This window comes from Meriones unguiculatus, chromosome 1 (assembly GCF_030254825.1).
Source record: "Meriones unguiculatus strain TT.TT164.6M chromosome 1, Bangor_MerUng_6.1, whole genome shotgun sequence".
In the NCBI taxonomy this organism is placed as follows: domain Eukaryota; kingdom Metazoa; phylum Chordata; class Mammalia; order Rodentia; family Muridae; genus Meriones; species Meriones unguiculatus.
The window spans coordinates 118,054,910-118,076,168 of NC_083349.1; the positions used below are offsets into that span (position 1 = coordinate 118,054,910).

At 42.3% G+C, this 21,259-nt stretch overlaps 1 protein-coding gene across 1 annotated transcript in view; it reads left to right on the forward strand.

The window, feature by feature from the left end:
* Cyria (CYFIP related Rac1 interactor A) overlaps positions 1–21,259 on the forward strand; it is a 106,069-nt gene that overhangs the window by 59,741 nt on the left and 25,069 nt on the right. The window contains exon 3 of the mRNA XM_021631636.2: positions 12,612–12,691. Within this exon, the coding sequence (XP_021487311.1) occupies positions 12,622–12,691 (70 nt within the window). The 5' untranslated portion in view covers positions 12,612–12,621. The remainder of the gene's footprint in view (positions 1–12,611; positions 12,692–21,259) is intronic.

The following is a 21,259-nucleotide window of genomic DNA, read 5'->3' on the forward strand; positions in this document are numbered from 1 at the left end:
GTGGAGGTCTTTGAGGGTGCTTTGAGATTTGGCTGCCAGCTTAGGCCTTCACAGGCATGAGGGGATAGGGTGTCCTTTGCAAAGAAAGCACGGAGAGGAAGAAGGGGGCAGAATTCTGTGCCTGGTCCACGTTCCCATATGCTTCTCCAGGTCTGAAATTTGGAAGGGAGCTTTGGGCCAAGTTTATAGGCTTTCAAGACACCAGAAAATCATGGGGTGCTTATACTGACATAGACATTGTTAGGCCTGCTGGTTTCTGACCCTGCTTACCCCACGGGTAAGGGTCTCACTCTGGAAGTAGCCCCGGCTACCAGCTCTGCCTCCATCCCCTTTTCCTCTTCCAGGTGTGTGTTGCTGTCTATGCAGCTTGCTTAGGACTCAAGTCAGAGCTTTTACTGTACAAATTTAGTTTTGTTCATAGAAAGAGTGATTTCAAATCAAGGGTACTACTCCTTTCAGGGACAAATATGCAACCTTATTTGACTCTGAATTCTCGAGTGAGATTTTCGGTACTTTGGGCATTCTACATTCTTGAAACTGAGCAAAGCTCTAATGCTTCTGGAATTTTAGTATATGTAGGGCTTTTGATAAAGGTTTGGGTGCTTATGTAATGTTTGGGATCTCGGAGACTCTTTTCTATGATACCATCTTTCCCTGAACCCTAACTGCTTAGATCATGTTTCACTTCCTGACTAAAAGCTAGAAACTTCAAGAACAGATGTGTGTGTGTGGGGGGGGGGGGGTAGCTCAGTTAGTAACGCATGAGGACCTGAGATTGATCCTTACATCCCACTTGAAGAAGCTACATGTGGCTGTAAGGTCACACTTGTGATCTCAGTATGAGGTAGAGACAGGTGGATTCTGGGGTGGGCTGGCTAGCCATCCCAAACTACTTGGCAAGCTCCAGGTCAGCTAGAGGCCCTTTTTCATATAACAAGGTAGACAGAGCCTGAGGAATATCACACTGAGTACACACAGACACACACACGCACACACACACACACACACTTGTGTACTCAACACAGATATACCACATACATATACATATACATGCTGTTCAGTCACACATAGATACATGCCCCCCCAACCACACACACACACACACACACAGAGAGAGAGAGAGAGAGAGAGAGAGAGAGAGAGAGAGAGAGAGAGAAGTGTTACATCTGCCTTGGATTAAAACCGGAAATGGTAGGGGTTTAACTTAATCAGCCTTCATTTTGCACGTAGCATGACATCTTCCATGATGTGCTCAGAAACTGGTGTCAAGTATGAGAAGCCTGCAGTAGCTCATGGGAGAAGCTAGGGAAATGGTGCCATTACTGTGGCTGATAAGACAAAAATTGTACAGAGGGAGAAGAGGATCCAGTGCAGGAAGTAGTATGGAGGGTAAAACGAGAGAGTGTGCTGAGAGAACGTTTCAGATTATTGGCAGTTTCTGGCTCAGGTAATCAGGTGGGAGCTGGTACCTCAAATACGTGAGAAGGTAGGGAACATAGAACAGGGAGTATAACTGCCAAGCCAAGTTGCTGTGCCTGTGGGAAGTCCACCCAGATGTTTGAGCCTGTGGCTAAAGGCCATCATTGAGATGATATTGGCCTGTGGATAGAAACTGAAGTTGGAGAGATCTCAGCAGGGAGGGTGAGGATGTGTGAAGAAAGACAGTGTAGTGATGTAGGTCCTGCAAGAGGACACATTCTAGAGATGAATAAGGACAGAAGAGACTGATATTGCAGCCTCTTTTAAGGAGGAGGGTCCCATCTGTGCTTTTCTGGGAAAGAACCTTGGAAAACAATATTCTGCCCTAGAGGACTGATGGTCTGTGTCATCTCATGAACTGACTGTGGGAGCAGCCTGGATCTCAGGTAACTTCTAGGTGGTCCTTTCATTGATGCCATCAGAAGACAGTCCCCACACAGCAGAGGAAGTTGAAGGCTTTCCCAAGCCAGGGCTCTGACCTCTGGGGCTCCTCACCCCACCCATGGTGTCTCTGGCGTGGGTGGGCTGACACCCTTAGCTTTCTTAGGTAAGGAGCAAACATTTCAAACTGTTTCTTCATAGCCTTCAGATTCCGTGGGGAGACTGAACAAATTCACTAAGACTTTCTCAACAGCAGGCTGGTCCAGAGCCGGGTCGCAGTTTGATTGCTTCCATACACTAGAGTTTGAAATGCAGGGAGGGGCACGTTGACTCTCATTCCCTAAAATTAATCTAATTTTGCCCTCATTTCTTAGACATTTTTTGCTGCTGTAATATTGGTGTTTATGGGAGAATTAGCCGTGATGAGGTAAAAGTCTATTTTAGAAAGCTGAACTCAGATAGTGAAGAGGCTATTTTAGCTGGCATTTAATTGCTCAGTTCCATTATGGTCTCTTGGTGTGTGTGTGTGTGTGTGTTTGTTTGTGTGTGTGTGTGTGTGTTGCAAGTTCCTGTGGGTTGGCTTACAACTGGACTCTAGCGGCTTGGATTCCCCAGAGGATGCCAAATCCTTCTGAGGAACACCTCAGTATTAACGATCATGAGAATATTCAAGACATTTTCCCATTTGAGCAGCATTACTTGTAGTGTTAAAACGTTTTGAAAACACATTTAAGCCATTAACTCATTTTTATGATCACATGAAAGTGCTTAATAGACTCAGCTCAACTTTGTTCCTCCTTCTTTCTGGAATGAAATTGTCTGTTGGATTCTTGGCAACTCATGCTGCTGCAGAACTGAAAGCCTTATGACTTCATCCCCGAGATGGCAGATTGGAGAAGACTCGCCACCCAGCCCGGCTAGTTTATGCTGCTAATCTGCCTGGCAAATTCAGTTTCCCAGAGTTAACAAGCTGAAATACTTCATTCCATTGATGTAATCCCCCCCCCATACACAGCAGGAATGCATCCAGTTGTATCATTTAAGGACTATAACTTTTCTTTCCTTAAGTATTTGCAGGGTGTGTGTGTGTGTATGTGTTCCATGTGTAGACCACAGGACAACCTCAGGTGCTATGTGGTTTTGTTTGTTTGTTTGTTTTTGGAGACAGAGTATTTCATTGGCTTGTAGCTCACCAAGCAGGCCAGGCTGATTGGCCAGGATTGACATTACAAATGCATCCCATTGTGCCCAGATTTGTGTATGTAGGTTCTGTGTAATCATTCTTGGGTCTTCATGCATGCAATTTTGTCTTAGTTCTCTGTTGCTCTGAGGAGACACTGACCACAGCAGCTCATAAAAGAAAGCATTTAATTGGGGCTTGCTTACGGTTTCACTGGGTTGGTCCATTGTCATGGTGGGGAGCATGGTGGCGTGCAGGCAGACATGGAACTGGAAAAGGAGCTGAGAGTTCCACATCTGCCTCCAGAGGCAGCAGAAAGAGAGAACCACTGGGCCTGACTTAGGCTTCTGAAACCTCAAAGCCCACCCTCAGTGACACACATTCCTCCAACAAAGCCGTATCTACTCCAATAAGGCCACACCTCCTACTTCTCAAGTAATGAATAACACTCACTGATGACTAAGTAATCAGATATATGAGCATAGGGTGACTGTTCTTATTGAAACCATCACCCAAGGAAAACACTTTTACCCTGGGAGCTATTCTCTCAACCTAAGAAGCATGTTTTGTTGTTCTTACAACCACCTATTTTGTATCCTATATAGTTTCCATTGAAGCAAGTGGAAGCTGGTGGTTTATTTCGCTTGCAATTCTAAGCATCAAGGTGTAATAAAAGATGTGCAGGGTAAGGAAGGCTCTACTGTCACCTTTTTTTTTTCAAGTATCGCTACTGAGTATCAGACTTATCAAGGTGAGACCCTTTCACCCAGGGACAGCTCCCGGGATGCCAGCAGAGCGTTCATTAGAGGAGCCGAGGTGTCCTGTCCTCATAGGATAGTGTAGGAATCACTAGTCCTCTGTGTCATTGACAGCCATTACCTTCCCAATTGCCCTGCTACAACTCTGAATCTTGCTGATCACCATGGCAAGTAACGTGGTCCCCTACTGCTGTCCCAACTGCATCTCGTCCTTGGTGGATTCCTCCAGCCAAGATCTGGCCACTTTTCTCCAGTCCACTGACGATGTTCCAGCACTGAAAGGAACTTTCTAACAGCTAAAGGCCCCACAAGGGAGTTGACCAAAACAAACTGGCAATGGGCAGGCTCTCAGGAGATGAGACACTCACATTTCATTCATGGGAAGGTGAACAAGTCAGGCCAAGATGGCGCCCGGAAAGAGGATCAGTTGGTTGAAGCTTAACTGCTTTCATTATAGGGGAGGGGGATGTGGGAGCTGCCGCACATGTTGGTGGAAAACAGTGATTTTCAAAGGAAGGTGAATAGTCCAAAGTTTAACAGTAGGTGGGACAACGTGCCTGGCAGTGGAGGGTAGCATCAGGGCTAGTCTTCCTTCCTGCAAGTGAATCTTGTGGAGAACACAGCCTGTAGTAGAGGAGGGAGCCTCAGAACAGTCTCTTTCTGTGCTTCAGGAGGGAGAGGGTGAGAGGAGCTGGTGGGAAGGTCCGAGAAACCTTGGTCCTCCTCTGGTTCAGAGCACACAGCCAGCCGGAGCATCTGCGTTCGTATGCAGAGCCTGGCAAAATCTGATGCTAGTATTACCAGCAAGTCTGACTTAAGACAAAGCAAGATAATGAGGTAGAGACACAAAGGCACTGTCCTGAAGGATTGGAGTCCAGGCTTGTACTTGTAGCTTTGCCTTGGTCCTGGGCAAATCACTCTGTGTGTGAGCAGTTCCCAGATGACAGCATTTTTTTAAGCCAGTAAAACCTCAAGATAAATTCCTTTGAGGGAAGATATGACAGTCACCGTCAGTCTATAAAATAAATCAAAACACAAATATAGATGTGTGTGGTTAGCACTAGCTCTCTGAAAGCCTCCTGATGTAGCCTTTGCTTTTCCCATTTATTTTGGGGGAACTGATGCTTGGGAACCCCTAGACAAAGTGTTGACTGTCTGCCAGGCCCTGCTCTGAGTGCTATGAATGCAATGAGGTGTTATACAGCAGCTCTGCCCCAGAACACCTCACATTCTGAAAGTCCCATGGGAAAGCATGTGATTATGGGCCTGGGCTGTGTTGCAGGCTGCACACACTTAGTGAGGGAGCAAAAAGATGCAACTTGCTCAGCAGTGTAGGGTTTGTTTAGGTTACAATGAGGTGAAAAAAATCAGGTATGATTTGGGGTTTCTTTCCAAGAATGCAGACTCTCACACCCATTCTTTTTTTTTCCCCCATAACCCATTGAGTGCAATTCGTGCTGCTTGAATAAGCACAGATGTAGGACCTTCCATAGGATGGATGGTCAACCTGCCAGGAGCCACACTCCTAAAGGAATTGCCTCTGTCTCTCCTGGAAGCTATCAACTGTCAATAGCTCTTAAGTGGGGGAAGGCGGTATTGTGAATTGGAATCTTACTGGTTTCTACTTGGTGTATTTGTTGTGAATGTTAACTACTATGGCAAGGCATGAAATGCTGTCACCACTTACAAGTGACTGTGAGTATGAAGCAGGAAGAGACGCATATGCAAGGGCCCTGTAGCAGTGAGGAAGCAATTAGGAAAGTGCTGCTTGTGCCTAGAGTGGAGGGAGCAGGTGGAAGAAAAGAAGGGACAGAGGAAGTGAGCAGTGGCCAGATCTCTGTCCAGGACATGCATTTGGGTGCGTGTTGCCCTGCAGGCAGTGAGGATCTATGGGAACTTATGAAGGCTTACTTTCAGAAAGGTTGCACAGAAGCAGGGTAGAGATGAATGGGGAGGGGAAAGACAGACTGAGCTTGGGATGATTGGGCTGGATGCTCTTTGCAGGACACAGGGAAGCCCACGAGAAGGTAGAGCAGTGTGCAAACCTTCTAAATTCCTATACAGGATGTTGGGGGAGAACTGGGCCTGCTTAGTCAGCAGGCATGGGAGAGACCCTCCTCACAGAGATTACAAACCCTGAATGACATAAGCACATCGTAACTTACAGTATTATGTCTTTAAAAGGAGTCACCCAATAAATTTTGTGGTAGTGAATAAAGTGTGAGATTGTGATACATGACATCTGGTTCCCTTGACCTTAATCCACTGTGTTCCATGGACAAACCCTATTTCTTTTGACCTCTAAATTAAGATACTGAAAAGAGGCTCCCAGTGTTCATGTCCAGGGTATTCAGGAACAATTTGAGGATGCATTCAGACTACAGGCTCCATCTGGAAAGCCTGAGAATGGAACATTTACTACCCCCCCCAAGTGATGGTATTCTACCATGTAAAACAAGCCTCATAATGCAGGTATCCAAAGATTTACAAGCTTGTGTTGAAGATGAATGTGACCAGATACATCCTTGACAAAGATGTGATGTCATTTGAACACATGCCATTCAAATGAGTATATGGATTCATGCTTTATTTATGGTTTATGAACTATGTCATAGAGTAAAAAGTTACATCAATCATAACTTTTAATTCCCCAAATATGGAGCTGCAGATAATGTAAGACTTTGATTCTTAAAGTCTTTTAACTGAAAGACTAAATACTGGATAGGAAGATGTGTGCCTCGTTCAACGTGCTAGGAAACACTTTCTGATCGAGGCGCTGTTTTTTTAAACAGTCAAAAAAATTGTGAGAGCATAAACTCCAGGTTTCAAGAGAAACTTAGTCAAAGGAATCTGAGAAGAGTGAAAAAGGACACAATATGAGTTTTCTGGGTTTTGCACATGTATGTACATCTGCATACATACATATGCATATATTCACACACATATATAATTAGGCAATATATAATTATGGATTATATGTGTATTATATATAAATAAATATTTTAAAATGAAAAAAAAAATTGTGAAAAAAAAATACTGTTAAGACTGCCATTTTGTTCTCTCCCTCTGCCCTGCATTGCTCTGAGTTCCTGAAGATTGATTGGAAGTGGTTTGGTATAGGAATTCATTTTCCACATAGCCATAACTTTAAGAAAAAGTCTTCTATGTGATTTTATAAAATATTCATCTCCTGAAAACTGAGCATGGAAATTTTGGTGTACATGGTTCAGAGGTCAGTATTCACATTTTCCCCACAACCTGTGATGTGTTGTTTGTGGAAAACAAATAGTTTCTTTCTTTGTTACTTTTCTGTTGCTGTGATAAAATGCATGACCAAGAGCAAGTTCCAGATTTACACTTCCAGAGGAATAAAGGCCAATTGTGGCAGGGAAGTGGGGCAGCAGGAGCAGAAAGCTGGGAGGATTATGTCTTCAGCTGCAAACATGGAGTCAGGGAGAGCTAACTAGAACTAGGGTGAGGCTATGAATTCCCAAAGCCCACCGCAGTGATGTACTTCCTCCAGCAAGCCTGTGCTAAACAGTGCCTCCAGTAGGAGGCCAAGCAATCAAATACATGAGCCTGTAGGGCCATTTCTCTTCCTCACCACTGACCACATCCCTTAAACCATGGACACAGCTTTTTTAAAAAACAATCCTTCTTTGGTTACATTTGGTGTTTGGGGAAGGCAGCTAATGCTGGAGTTTAAACTTTTTCTTCCAAACCAAAGTAGAATTGCAAAGTGTGTGTGTGTGTGTCTGTGTGTGTGTTTGTATGTATTAATTCTCTCCTTTTTTTTTTTTTTTTTTTTGAAACTGAAAATGTTAGCGGTGAATAATTTCTTTTGGAAAGTTGTGGATTTTCCACTGAGTGATAATAGAGCCAGTTTTATAAATGTCAGTTGAACTGAGAACCAAGAAAGTGATAATATATATATTTAAAAAAATCATTTGTATATCCAAAGTTGCCAGCCCTTTAAGATAATGTTTCCCCAGGGTGTCAAGAACATTCAGGCTATCTTTACAGATACCGCATGGCCAGAGAAATACCATTTGTTTTGACTATTTGGAGGGATCGTCACCAGTCACCCATCTTGTATACCTTTTTAGTTCCTAACTCCTAATATCCCCCAGATGGGAGAACTCCCCTCAACCTGTGTTCCCCATGTCCCTCTGCAGGGGGCTAGCTTCCTTCTTGAGTAAAACAGACTTGTCCGGGAGATGTTGCCCCATTCGGTTCACCTCTTCTCTGAGTTACTGAGGGATATAAGCTTCCTCAGCATGCCAGAAAGTGGAGCAAACACCTTTGCTATCTAATAGAAACTGTAAGTCTCTCCATGGAAAAGTGGTGTATGCCTGAAAACACAGGAACCCTGGAGAGTCTGGTGCGCTACTTTGTCTCCAATAGAGAAAGAGCTTATACCTTGCATTCTAAGGCTTTCAAAGTCAAGTGTGAGACTTTCAAAGTCTTTTGCCACTTACCCATTTTGAACCCCTTCTTTTGCTGTCAACCCATGTGAACATAAACATAGGCTCTTGCACATCATTTTCAGATTTGAACAAATAAAGTGTGGGGAAGCTTATAGACACACAGTAGGTACTCCATAAAATGCTGATGTTCTTTGTAAGTACCAGGTTCATACTATTATTCATAAGTACCAGGTAGGTATTAGTCTGTCTTCATAAGTACCAGGCCCACACTATTATTTCCACATATTGATGGATAATCAATGAACATCTTTGAGCGCTTACTATGTGCCAGGATGTGTTTATGTACTTTCAGCTAGATTAAATCCCTAGGCTCTAAGTAGGCTGTGTGTCACCTGCCATTGAGATCATGGCTTTCCCTGCTGCATGACCTGTGCATAAGGATGCTCAGCATAGGCCCAGTCATTTCTTCAAGGGCAGTTATAAATGGTGGTGTGTTTTCTATAAAACCAGAGAACATCTGAGAACAAGTTGCTGCCACATTGTTCTCAGATGACCTTTTTTAGGAAGAAGGTTCATGGGGTGGGGGCTCTGAGCAACTTCTGCATTGCTGTGTTCTCTGTGACGTAAGCCCCTGCAGCTGGGAAGGAATGACAAGCAGCTGATAATCTTTGAAACAGGAGCAGCGAGTCATAGGAGAATGGGAGCCATGAAGTCACTGAGTAGAACTGCAAGCCACAGTTCCCTGCTCTGCAGAGAGTGCCCCTGGACTGCCAGAGCAGGCAGTTTTGCACCCATATGTCTGCGCCACCAGGGGAACTGTGACTCAGTGTATCCTCAGATATCCTCTTGGAAGCAGCTACTCTGAGCCAGTGGGGAATTTTCCTTGTCTTCCCTCGCTCTTAACCATGCTGACTATATTTAACCACTGTAATCTTGTATTTTTATTTTTTATAATTTTTTTGGATGCCGAATCCTGAAAAGGGCTATTTTTGCCTCCTGCTCTTTGATTCTGCAAAAGCTCAAATGCAAAATGTCTTTCTCTAACAACTTTCCCGATGGCCTCTACTTTGTGTCCTGCCTGATGCTCCCAATCTGCTCTCCATATTTTCTTTGCTCCAACTTAAATATGTCAGTATCTGTATCCTCCAGTAGGGCGTGAAATGTTATTCTTTTATTGAATGACATAAAATGTCTAATCTCAAGTATTAATCTATCTTAATTAAGCTGTCTCCCTAGCACTGTGGTGCATAGCTCAGAAAGGAGCTGTTTGAACAGATTGGAGGGGCCTTTCTAGAGTTCAGGGTTCAGCTTAAAAAGTACGGCGGTGAGGGGGCAGAGTGCTGGGGTTGTAGCTCAAAAGTTCAGTGACAGCTTATTCAGGGCCCTGGGGATGATTCAGGATATGTGCGTGATAAACAAACAAACAGTTGGCTCTATTTGGTGGCCACCTTCATGATATGCTTTTCACTTGGTAGACTTGCCTAAATGAGAATAGAATCTCATGCATTATGGACCATAGAGAAACATAGTGTGCATCACATCTTTTTCCCTTGAAGATAAGATGAAATATTTTTTCTATGGGAACTTAGGCATCTTTCATTGGGTTTGGAAGAAGTGCTTCCAAGTTTCCTTGGGAACAGAGTTAACCCTTAATAGTCCATCATGCCCCAAGTCATTGTTTCAGATGTTTCTGGGTCAATAGCTCACATATTTAGAATCCCAAATGTTTCAGGTAGCTGAGCCTGGCTGATATTAAACCCATGTTTCAAAATATTTATGGTAATTGGCCAAGCATTTCAAATAACCTTATGAGAATCTGATTGGCCTGCTCTTTGATCACCTCCCCCTGAGGGGGGAGCAGCCTTACCAGGCCACAGAAGATGACAATGAAGCCACTCCTGATGAGATCTGATAGACTAAGATCAGAAGGAAGGAGAGGAGGACCTCCCCTATCAGTGGACTTGGGGAGGGGCATGCATGAAGAAGGGAGAGGGAGGGTGGGATCGGGAGGGGAGGAGGGTGGAGTTTATGGGGGGATACAAAGTGAATAAAGTGTAATTAATAAAAGTTAAAAAAAAAAAGAAACCACATGGTGGCTCACAACCATCTATAAAGTGATCGAATTATCTAATGCCCTCTTGTGGCATTCAAGTGTACATGCAGGTAGAACACTGTATACATAATAAATAAATAAATCTTTTTTAAAAATTTGAAAAAAAAATAAATAAAATAAAATGGATATCAAAAAAATAATAACCTTATGAGGAGTCAAACTTTTACAATTAACATTTGGAGATAGCTCCACATTAGTTTGTTTCAGGCTTTTACAATTTTCAAAGGCTCAGCATATTTCCCACATTGGGATTCTGGCAGGACAGTAACATACAAAAAAGGAGTTTAGGAGAAAGGTGATTCTGAGTTACCTTTGTACAGTGGCACAGTCCTGTAATCCGAGCACCTGGGGATCCAGGCAGGTGGATTTCTGTGAGCTCAACGCCAGGGTGGTCTACAAACTGAGTCCAGGACACCCAAGCTTACATAGAGAAACCTTGTGTCAACAAACAAAAAGAAGTTCCTCCAACTCAGATCCAGAATTGCTCATTACAGTGAGCTCTAAGAGGGCTGGAGAATACTGTCTAGTTCAGGGTGGACTATACCAATCCTCAGCTTCACAGCTAGCAGAGTTTGCAGTTCATGGGACTCGCTCAGATACATTCTCACTGGAAATGTGCATAAAGGCAGGGGATGGAAATCAAAATGGCAGAAAGGATAGGGAAGATGTTTCTTCAGGAGAGAGAAATGCAGCATATTCCTCCATTGGTTTTCTCCCCTGGAGAACAACATGAAGCTTACAAAACCCATCTTGCAGGGGAAAATCCTAAGTGTGTCTGAAGGTGGTAAGGATAATCATGAAGGTGGTGATAATGGCACTGAGTACCATCATCATCATCAATAAAGCAGAGGTAGATGAAGACCTTTCACAGAACACAAGTCCTGACCTGTCTTCAGTCACATAAATATGTTGAATGAATAGGATGTGTGGGTAAGTGGCCTCCCCAGAAGACAGTTAATGTCCAGGGCTGAGAGCTCTAAAAATTTGCTTACTTGAAAATTTGTTTACTTCAAACATTTAACTCGTACCATTCTTTCCATTTTAGATTGACGAGCAATAGAAATTCTTAATTCCTGAGCCGGTTCTCCAGCCCCATGGGCTGCTGTTTCATTGAGAATTACTTTCTTGATACTACCCTTTTAATTTTTTTAAAATTGCATTTACTGTTGTTTGTGTTATTGTGTGTGTGTGTGTGTCACTTGTGTGCACACATTCTCATTAATATCTAGAAGTCAGACAGCACCTTAGCAGATAGAGTTGAAGTCGCCTCTTTTCCTTCCACTGTGTTGGATCTGGGGATTAAACTTGGGTTGTCAGGCATAGCAGCAAGTGCCTTTACCTTCCAGAGCCCTCTCACCAACCCAAAGCTTTGCAGCTTTTAATTTTATATAGTAGTGTTTTATCATTGAAACACCAAATGATGAAAACCTGTAGCTAGTCTAGGAGTTTCAGTTTGAAAAATCTTGCTTCTTGTGTACATCAAGAGAGTCCCTGGGGTCCTAAGTCTTTTTCCTGTCTCTATTCTACAAACTTTATTAGATTTATGCTGGACATGGTGATTCACGCCTGGAGCTTCAGCACTTAGGAGACTAAGGTGGAAGGATTGTGAGTTCAAAGACAGTGTGGACCACATCCATATAGCAAGACCGTGGAAATCTGAGCTACCTCACAAGTCTGAGAGAGAGATGGTGGGAGGCGGTGGTGGGGAAGAAAGAAGGCAGGAAAGAAAAATTTAAAAAGAGGAAGAAGAAAAAGAAGAGAAGAGAAAAGAGAAACCGTTACCATTCCTGGCAGATATCTTAATGACACCCTGTCTGTCATGCCTGTCCAAAGACATGATTTGCTCTACACTAGTAGGAACGAAAGCTAAGCAGAGGTGTCAGGTATATGGTTACATGGGCTCATAAAAGGGACTGGGATTTTATAGAAATAGCCAAAATTCCTCTTCAGAGACGCTCAATTTCTAAGAGAATACTCACTTGCTTTTTTTTTTTTTTTTTCACTTGTTGTTTTCTTAGTGAACGAGATGCAGGGAGCAAGTGTGTTCTCCAGAGGCTCGGGACACACACTTCCAATGCTGCTTTGCATTGGAGAGGCCCACCTCGGGGACACTTAGCTCCCAGCAGCTCAGGGATGAGCCGTGCGGGGACGGTTCTGAAGGTTCATCTCCAGTGATGGAGCTGCTCTCCTCCTGGCCCTCAGGAGACGGAGGAGATGGAGCTGTATGCTTTTCACATCCCTGATGGTGTCTGCTTTTGTGTCATCTTCCCTAGGTTTGCTGGCATGGGAAACTTGCTCAAAGTCCTGACCCGGGAAATTGAGAATTATCCACACTTTTTCCTGGATTTCGAAAGTAAGTTCTGAGCACTGTAACACAATGATGGAAACTTTGCACTTGCTTTGTAGCTTGTTCATAGGAAAATTATAGAGATTTTTTATGGGACTCAAACCAGAATTAAATGGCACCATGCATTTCTTTATGACATTGTTTCTAAGCCATTTTCCTCCAACCTTTTTTTTGTATAATTTTTAGAACTCTTAAGGAGGGTTTTCTTTAATTTTTTTATAAGGACTAGCTTTGGTAGGATATACATAAACTTTTATCATGAATCTTCTCTAAGATTTTGCATGTAGTACTATTCCACATTCCCAAGAAAAATGGCAAGCATGTTAATTGATATGAGTTAGCATTAAATATCACTATATGGAAGGAAAAGAGTGACCACCACCAGGGACCAGGTTCATTATTTTTCATGATCACCATATATTTTATGTATTATTTGATTGTATAAAATTAGTTCAGGATTTTTGAGATGTGCATATCACACTGTGTTCAGAAGGTTTTTACCTGGGGTTTTATTGTCATCTTGACACAACTTGGAGTTACTTGGGAACAGGGAACCTCAGTTTAAGAATTTCTGATCCTATGGCTATGGCTGCGGGGCACTGTCTTGGTTGCCCAGTATGGGTGGCATCATCCCTAGGCTGAATAGCATAAGAAAGCTAGCTGAGCCTGAGCCAAGCAGAGAGCCAAGAAGCAAACCAGTATGGAGTATTTTCCCAGAGTCTGCTTCAGTTTCTGCCCCAACTTCCTTCAATGATGGATTGTATAACCCAAGTAAACCTTTTCCTCCCCTCCTTGCTTTTGCTCAGAACGTCTTGTCAGAGCAACAGAAAAGCGAAATAAAACAGTCATGTCTCCTTTACCAAACATTATCATTGAAATTTTCTGATGTGAAATGGCCTAAAAAGTCATCATTATAGAAACGGAGATTCTGTTTTGTTAATTTTGTTGACTGAATCAATGCTGATTCAGTCTAGGCTGGCCTTCCCACCCTTTCCCCCTTTGTTCACGCAGGCCTGCATGTGAGTGACATATGTGTGAATGGAGATGCATACAGGCCACATGTGGAAGTCAACGTTCAGGAGTTGATTCTTAGTTTGCGCTTTGAGGGACTCTCTTCTTGAGGCTTCTGCCTCCACCATGCACACTCCAGGCTCAGCAACACAGCAAGCTTCTGGGCGATTCTTCTGCCTCTGTCTCCCATCTCATTTTAGAAGTGCTGAGATTACAGATGCCTACTACCCTATCCATCAAAAACAAACAAAAACCATTAACAAACATGCATTCCAGGTCATCAGGCTTGCATGGCTCATGCTTTTATCCACTGAGCCCTTTCTCTGCTCCCTCTTTGTTTTAAACTACAACCCGCAACAGCCAGGACAACTGGATAAATCTCCTTTGTATTCAATCCACTGCCCCATTTAACTTGTTTGAAACTTTAATTTGTCAACTATTTATCTACGTTAAAGAAAATGGTCTGAATGTACAGGTTTTGTTAATTAAATGCTAGAAGGCCTTTCAAAGTTGCGCGGTGATTCTCCCCACGGGTGTTGTGTTGTGTCCTTGATGTATATTAAATAGCTCCAGGGAAAGGAAAATGTCTCCAGAACTCATGAATTCTGATAACGAAACTCTAATGATAGTCACTGAAGGATACTTCACTTCTGATCTGACTCAGCTCCTCCCTGGTGTTATCTTTCGGCGGGGTTGGGTTTAACAACATGCTTTAATTTCTGTTTGGTTTAATAAGGACTTCAGCTCAAAAGATAAATTTATCCGTGATTCTTCTGAAATCTTGCGTCTGTATGTATGTGAGTTCACATGTGTGCACATATTCTTGTTAAGGTGAGATCCGTCAAGTATAACCTTAAATAAATTGTCTGTAATCTTACTTCATTACTTTAACTTTGATCGTCCCCTTCCATTTTTATAACACACATTGTGCATTATTGCATTCAGTGTATAAAGTAGTTAAGGATAGTATTAAGGACTCCATTTGTTCACATTTTTCTGTCTTTCCAGGGAGCCCTAATGGCCACAGGCATCTGCTATGACTCTACCTACCTACTAGAATTCAGTGGCCTCCACTGCTTGTTTCATTGTCCTGACTTTTTTTTTTTTTTTTTTTTTTTTGTCATTCTACATTGCACAAAAGTTGAATCTTTTATTAGGGTTAATCTTCAGTACCTTAAGAGTACAAATAAAACCTTCGAAAACAATGGTTCCAACTGGTCCTCCCTGGGGTTCAGAGGTTTGCCTTGGAAAGCTCCTCCCTCCTGCCTAGCAGGCAGGGTGGCATAGAGAGGTCCAGTTCCCTTTTCCTATTGTCACTATGCTCTGATCTGCTCAGACATGTGCTTTGGACCCTGCTTTACTATTTAAGGAAAGATCCTGGGGGCTAAGTGATATTTTTAGGGAGATTGAAATTTGATGTCCATGATACAGAAACTCTCTTTACAGATACTGTAATTTCTTCAAGACAAGGAGATGAGTGCTGGATTTCTGTGCCTCATGGCTCCCTGTTAGGATTATAATCTTTAAAGAAAATGTAAACTTAGAAAAAAATGTACAAAATTCTGCATCTTTTTCCAAAAAGAAAATAAAAAGAACCCCCTTTTGTATTTTCCAGAAGGTTAGCTTTATTTTGCCTAAACTCTGAGCTGAGGCCACACAGGGAATGATTAGAGAGGTGGCATGGAAATGTGGGTCACTTTAGCTCTCCCCCTCTGCTTTGTTGTCCCCAAATGCTCATCATAGTAGCTTCTTTGAAGTACCCTGCAATCGTATTTCTGATGAGGAAAAACATGTTTATTCCTCTCCAAAATAAACCGATCTCATGAAAAAGCAAAACAAACAAAACAACAATTATTTTTATCCTAAATACATACACACACACACACACACACACACACACACACACACACACACGCTCAGGCATGCACATGCACACATACCACTGAGACAGGGATTCTCGAAGTACCCATGGCTGTCATGGAACCCACTCTCTTGACTAGGCTAGCCTAGAACTCAGAGATCAGCCTGCCTCTGCATCGCATTTCTTAAGGAGGTTTTCAAGCAAGAACAACTATTGGTTAGAGAGGTGGAAAATGTGGACTTTTGAGTTTGTGGGTTGCAGCTCAATCAAGAAAGGTTATGTTGAGTATAATATGGCATCCACATCAACCACTCACCAGCAGGATTTGGAGCTGACTATAGCCTAATGCAGGAGTCACAGACCAAAGTGGAGAACCAGATAGACATTTAGTTGAGGTCAAACTAGAAGTCTTTAGAAAGGCATAACAGGCCACCAGAGGACACAAAGGACCAGAACTTATGTTATAATTAAGAATCTGCCACAACATATTTGTTACAAGAAAGACAGTTTATTGTGGAAGGAAAGGTGAAGAAAAGGGGTAGGGGTGCCCCAGAAAGAGACAGAGGGAGGGAGAGAAACTGATAAAGTCAGAGAAAAAGGAGGAGGAGGAAGTGCCAGCAGGTCCTTTATATCTGGATCACCCTGGCTAGGAACTGGCTGCGGCTGGTGATGACATCAGAGGTTACTAAGCAACCTAGCCTAACAACTTGCATCTAGGTTTTGGAAACGGAGGGTCACAGAAGGAATAGAACACATAACCCAACAGGTGGCATTTTAATGGGCATTAAAAAATGAATAGGTTTTTGTTTTGTTTGTTTGTTTGTTTGTTTGTTTGTTTGTTTTGCAGGCACAGATGGGGTGAGGAGTTTTCCAACAGATGGAAATAGTGTGATTAAAGACATGGAGATTAGAATAGAAAGAACGTGATTGAAGAACAGAAAGAAGTCCAACTTCGACACAGCACCAAAAGCCTGTTGGGAAAAAAGGGGAGGGTGAGAGGCTTGAAGGGAACACTGGCTTGCTTAGATGGTGATGAGTACCGCTGCCAAGTCAAGACTGGAGGCCCATAATTGGAGCTGACATCCAGACAGAAGAACTAAAATCCCTTTAGAAAGTGGGAGAACAGATGAGAGTTGAGCAGATGTTAACTTCAGGCACTACACTGACAGAGGTTTGGGTGGGTAAAGAATCCTGGAAAGATGCCACAGTAGAGAGAGAAAAGGATATCCTTCTAAGTTGTGATTCCTGGGGGCAGAGCCTGAGCCTTATTTAATTTTGTGACCCTGCACCTAGCCTGTGTTGAGCAAGGATTTTGAGTACCACATAAGCGTCAGGGGTAGATGACTGTCTTGTAAAAGACGAACAGAGCAGGCCAAATCTAAGCAGTGAAGGGACCATATGGAGTAGAAATGGGTTCAAATACAGACACATAGTTGGTTGAGGAAGAGAGCAGTTAAAATGGGAGATGATCATTCAGCAGAAAGGTGTCACCCTAGGAAAGAGTATTTGGGATTCATTGCTTTCTATCAGAGTTGGGTGTTAAAGAGTTAAGGAATGAGGGCTGGTGAGAGGAAGGAAGGCTGAGCAGCATGTAGTAACAGCTTAAATGAATTTAGCACGTCTACTTTCAGTGTTGAATATTCTTTTTGAAGTCAGTGATGGGATATAATTGAACTGGGTCAAATAGATATAATTAAGCTGGGTCAAAACATAATACAAAATTAGATACATCTGTCCTTGGGTTCTCAGTGGCAAAGATCGGATTTAAATACATGTTGACCTTTGCAGTGAGTTCTCCGCTTTATGCTCATATTTTCCCACAGACCCTTAATACCTTTTTTCATTGCATCTTGCTTGTTTTTGTTTTTTTTTTTTCTCCCCTCTTTCTGCCTCCTCACTGTGCCTCCATTTCCTCTGAAAGCCAAGCAGCAGGACTGTGGTGGGGGAAGATCGATGGCAGATTGCCCCATCAGAGCCTCCACAATGGCCCCGTAGGTGGAAAGCAGGCATCAGTCTTCCATATGAATGATGGCAGTAATTCCCAGACAGGAGTGATTAGAAGCCACTAACGAACTCCCTTTTATCAAGGTAGCTAAGCTTCAGCCCAGAAATCTGACTCAGTGGTATAGTCCCTAAGGATCTGCTTACCCCACAATTGTGGCTGCTGGGCTGCTCAGCCAGTTTGGTAACCCTCTTTAGCTAATGCGTCCTCTGTTACCCATCGTTGTGTTGGGTACCAGTGCAGCTACAGCAAGCAATGCTTTGCGTTTCAAGTGATATTCTCCAAGACAATAGAAGTTCAAGTAGCTTACAGAGCATGGTGGTTACATGACTGTGGTCTTAGAACTCAGGAATTAAAAGAATGAGCATTACAAGTTTGAAACAAGTTGAGACTTTATATAGTAAGTTCAGGAACAGTCTAAGTTACAAAGTCACACTCTATCTGAAACAGCATACACACATACACCCCCAATAACAATAACAATAACAATAACAAATTATAATGATTAATAATAATGATAATAAATAAATATTATAAACTATTCAAGAGCAACTCACTTGGAAGTAAACCATTTGATCTATCAAAGATTACTCTTAGATCTGAGCAGACATTTCTTCAATGAAGACAAACAAGTAGCCATGGGAAATGAATATTCCTTATAATCAACTAGAAGAGAAATGCAAGGTAGAAAACTACAGTGAATGAATACCCACTAGGGTGGGTATCATCAAAATAGAGATGATAAAAAGTTCTAGTGAGATTTGAGCAAATTGGAATCCTCAGGCAAGTAGGGAAGTAAAATGGCACAAGTGCTTTGAAAGACATTCTGCAGTGCTCACAGGTTAAAAGTTAAACCGTTAACTTTTAACGTTTGATCAGACTGTTCTTGTATATTCCCAATAAAATGAAAACATACACATAAAGCTTGTATTTGAGTACTACATGTGGCATTATTCATAATAGCTCAAAAGTCAAACTGAAATGCTCATGAACAGGTGAATAGGCAAATAAAATGTGGTATATCCATTCAATGTAATATTATTAATCAATAAGAGACGCAAATTTACTGAGACATTCTACAGCATCAACAAACCTTGAAATCACTGAGCTAAGTGAAAGAAGCTATGACAAACTCTGCTTATGGACACTACGTATATGGAATGTTAGTATAGTCAGATCTTTGTGTAGGAAAGACCACCTTTCCAGTGACGTCTTGTAGATGGATGTTCCCTGATTCACATACTTGAGCCAGCTCCATTTCCTCCATGTTGGCTCCCATAAAAACTCTGGCTTGACTGTACTTCAGAGGCCACGGCCCTTGGCTCCCATGATTTCACAGAATGCTCCCATGGATGGCCACTGCTTCAGTCTCTTGTAGCACCTAGGGTGTGGGAGTATTTGAAACCTGAGGCCTTTGATATGCCTTTGGGTAGGCCCAGGGCTCCACAGCCATGGTGTCTTCTTATGTTTTGCCTCCTGCTCTCATTTTCTCTAGTTCATGGTACCAGGCTGGTAAGGTGACACCAATTTTGATTCTTTCATGAACTCCTACAGCTGCTCAGCTTCCAGGGCAGTACCTGCTTAATGGTTTAGACGTGTGACTATTTCCATTATTTTCTTCTTACCTACATTTTTGGAGCCTTCCTTTTCTTGCCTCACCTCTGCCAAACCTGAAAGCACCTGCTGCCCCTCACCATCTAGGACAATTGTCTGATTTTTAAGATTACATTTCACTTACTTTTCAGATTATATTACATACACAGCCTTGACTCTTACAAAAAAAAAATGACAAGGGCTTGACTTGTATACTATGTGAAGTGTTCTCTTCATTAGAAAGAAAGCAATATTCCTTGCAAAGTTTATTTGTTGTTATAATAAATAAAAATTCATTACATAACTATGGATTTCTGCACAACAAAATTAACATTCCTTGAATATATAGTTAGCACACAGTGAGGTTTCCTTGACTTTCTCAAAATGAAAATTAACAGGCTTTTGGCTAATCAAGATTGAAACTGATTTACAAATAGTTGTAATTATTTTTAATTTTTGGTATTTTCTGTTCTACCATGAGTTCTATCATCGTCTTATGTTTAATTGTACAGTACACTGTTGTTAACTAGCCAAATCATTGCAGCCTGCATCTAGCACTTACTCACTTTGCATGACAAAAGCCTCATCTCTACTAATTAGCACCTATGTGCACGTCTAACCTCATGCCTCTGATGTTCTTCTATACCCTGCTGCTATCAGTCGGCATTTCTATGTACATCACATACGTGAGATCACACAGTGTGCATCTTTCTGTTACTGGTTTACTTCAATGAATATAACATCTTCAAGGTTCATCCACATTTTTGTGTATTGCAGGATACAAGAATGCCACTGCACTTGTATTTATACTGTTTCTTTTTCACTGTCTTTTCATTTTAAATGAAACAGAATGGCTGCCGTATAGTTATAATGATCCAGCTTTTCAAGTGATCTTGAAGGGTATTCTGGGTACCAGCTGCTCCTAGTCGTGGTATAAATGACTGAAGATCTTGCAGTCTGCTTGGGGAGGCAGGCATAAAAGCTTCCCTCTATAATGCAGTATTGTTTCATTGTGTGACACCTTGTCAGCAATTGAACAGTGTAGGTTTCTGCTGCTGCTGTGTATTAACCTCATCACTAGTGTTCACTTCCTTGAGGTGAAGAGTTATAGAAAATCGGGTCCTAGATTGTTGTCTCTTCTTTGTCTGCCATATTGTTGAGCATGAAGATAATTTCATTGGTTTGGGTGGACACAAGTTGAGTGACCATATACAAACAATCCTCCTAATTTTAAAGAGGCTGCAGCTCTGATGGTGGATTCTTGCTTAGGAGCAAAGACATAAGATGTGGCATATTACAGTGAGACTATAAAAAGGACTTGATCCCTTCTTGAAGGCATCCTTTATTTCATTGGGAAAAACTATAAAAAGGACTTGATCCCTTCTTGAAGGCATCCTTTATTTCATTGGGAAAATAAGATGAACAGAGCAGAGACAATAGTATGGAAATTAGGCACCTCCGAAACAGAAATCAAATACTATACTAGCTACAAGAACAGATCCTAAATTAAGCTAAAGAAATATTCCTTAGTAGAGAGTTGGGGGGGGGAGCTGGAGAAATAGCTCTGCAGTGAAAAACACATACTGTTCTCGCAGAACCCTCCCCTCCCCCACCATATTCTTCTTATAGTAGATTCATGTTCAATTGCCTGCAGCCACACTCGGTGGCTCACAAACAACTGTATTTCTCCTCCAGAGGAAACCAATGCCAATGGCCTCCAAGGGCACCTGCACACAAGTGCACATAAACACACACACATTCCTATGTACACACAAACACAGAGAGATTGTTTTTTTTTTAATTCCAAACAATTCTAGCACTCCAACTTTCTAAGACCTTTAACCCTGTCTAAATTCCCCCTACATCCCTCCAGGTAGGAAACAGACAGGACTGTTATTAACTCCCCTTTCTTGGCCCAAGATCTAATCTGAAGCTTAGAGAGCTTGGCTGGCTTGCCCTGAGGGCAGTATTCAATGAGTGTTAAGTTAGCGTAGGATTTGATCTCAAAACTACATCCTTAGAGCACCATTTCCACCTAGGGATCCCAGTGTGTCAAAATAGACAACCTTCACCATCGTTTACCCACTCAGCCCTGTTCAGTCCCTGG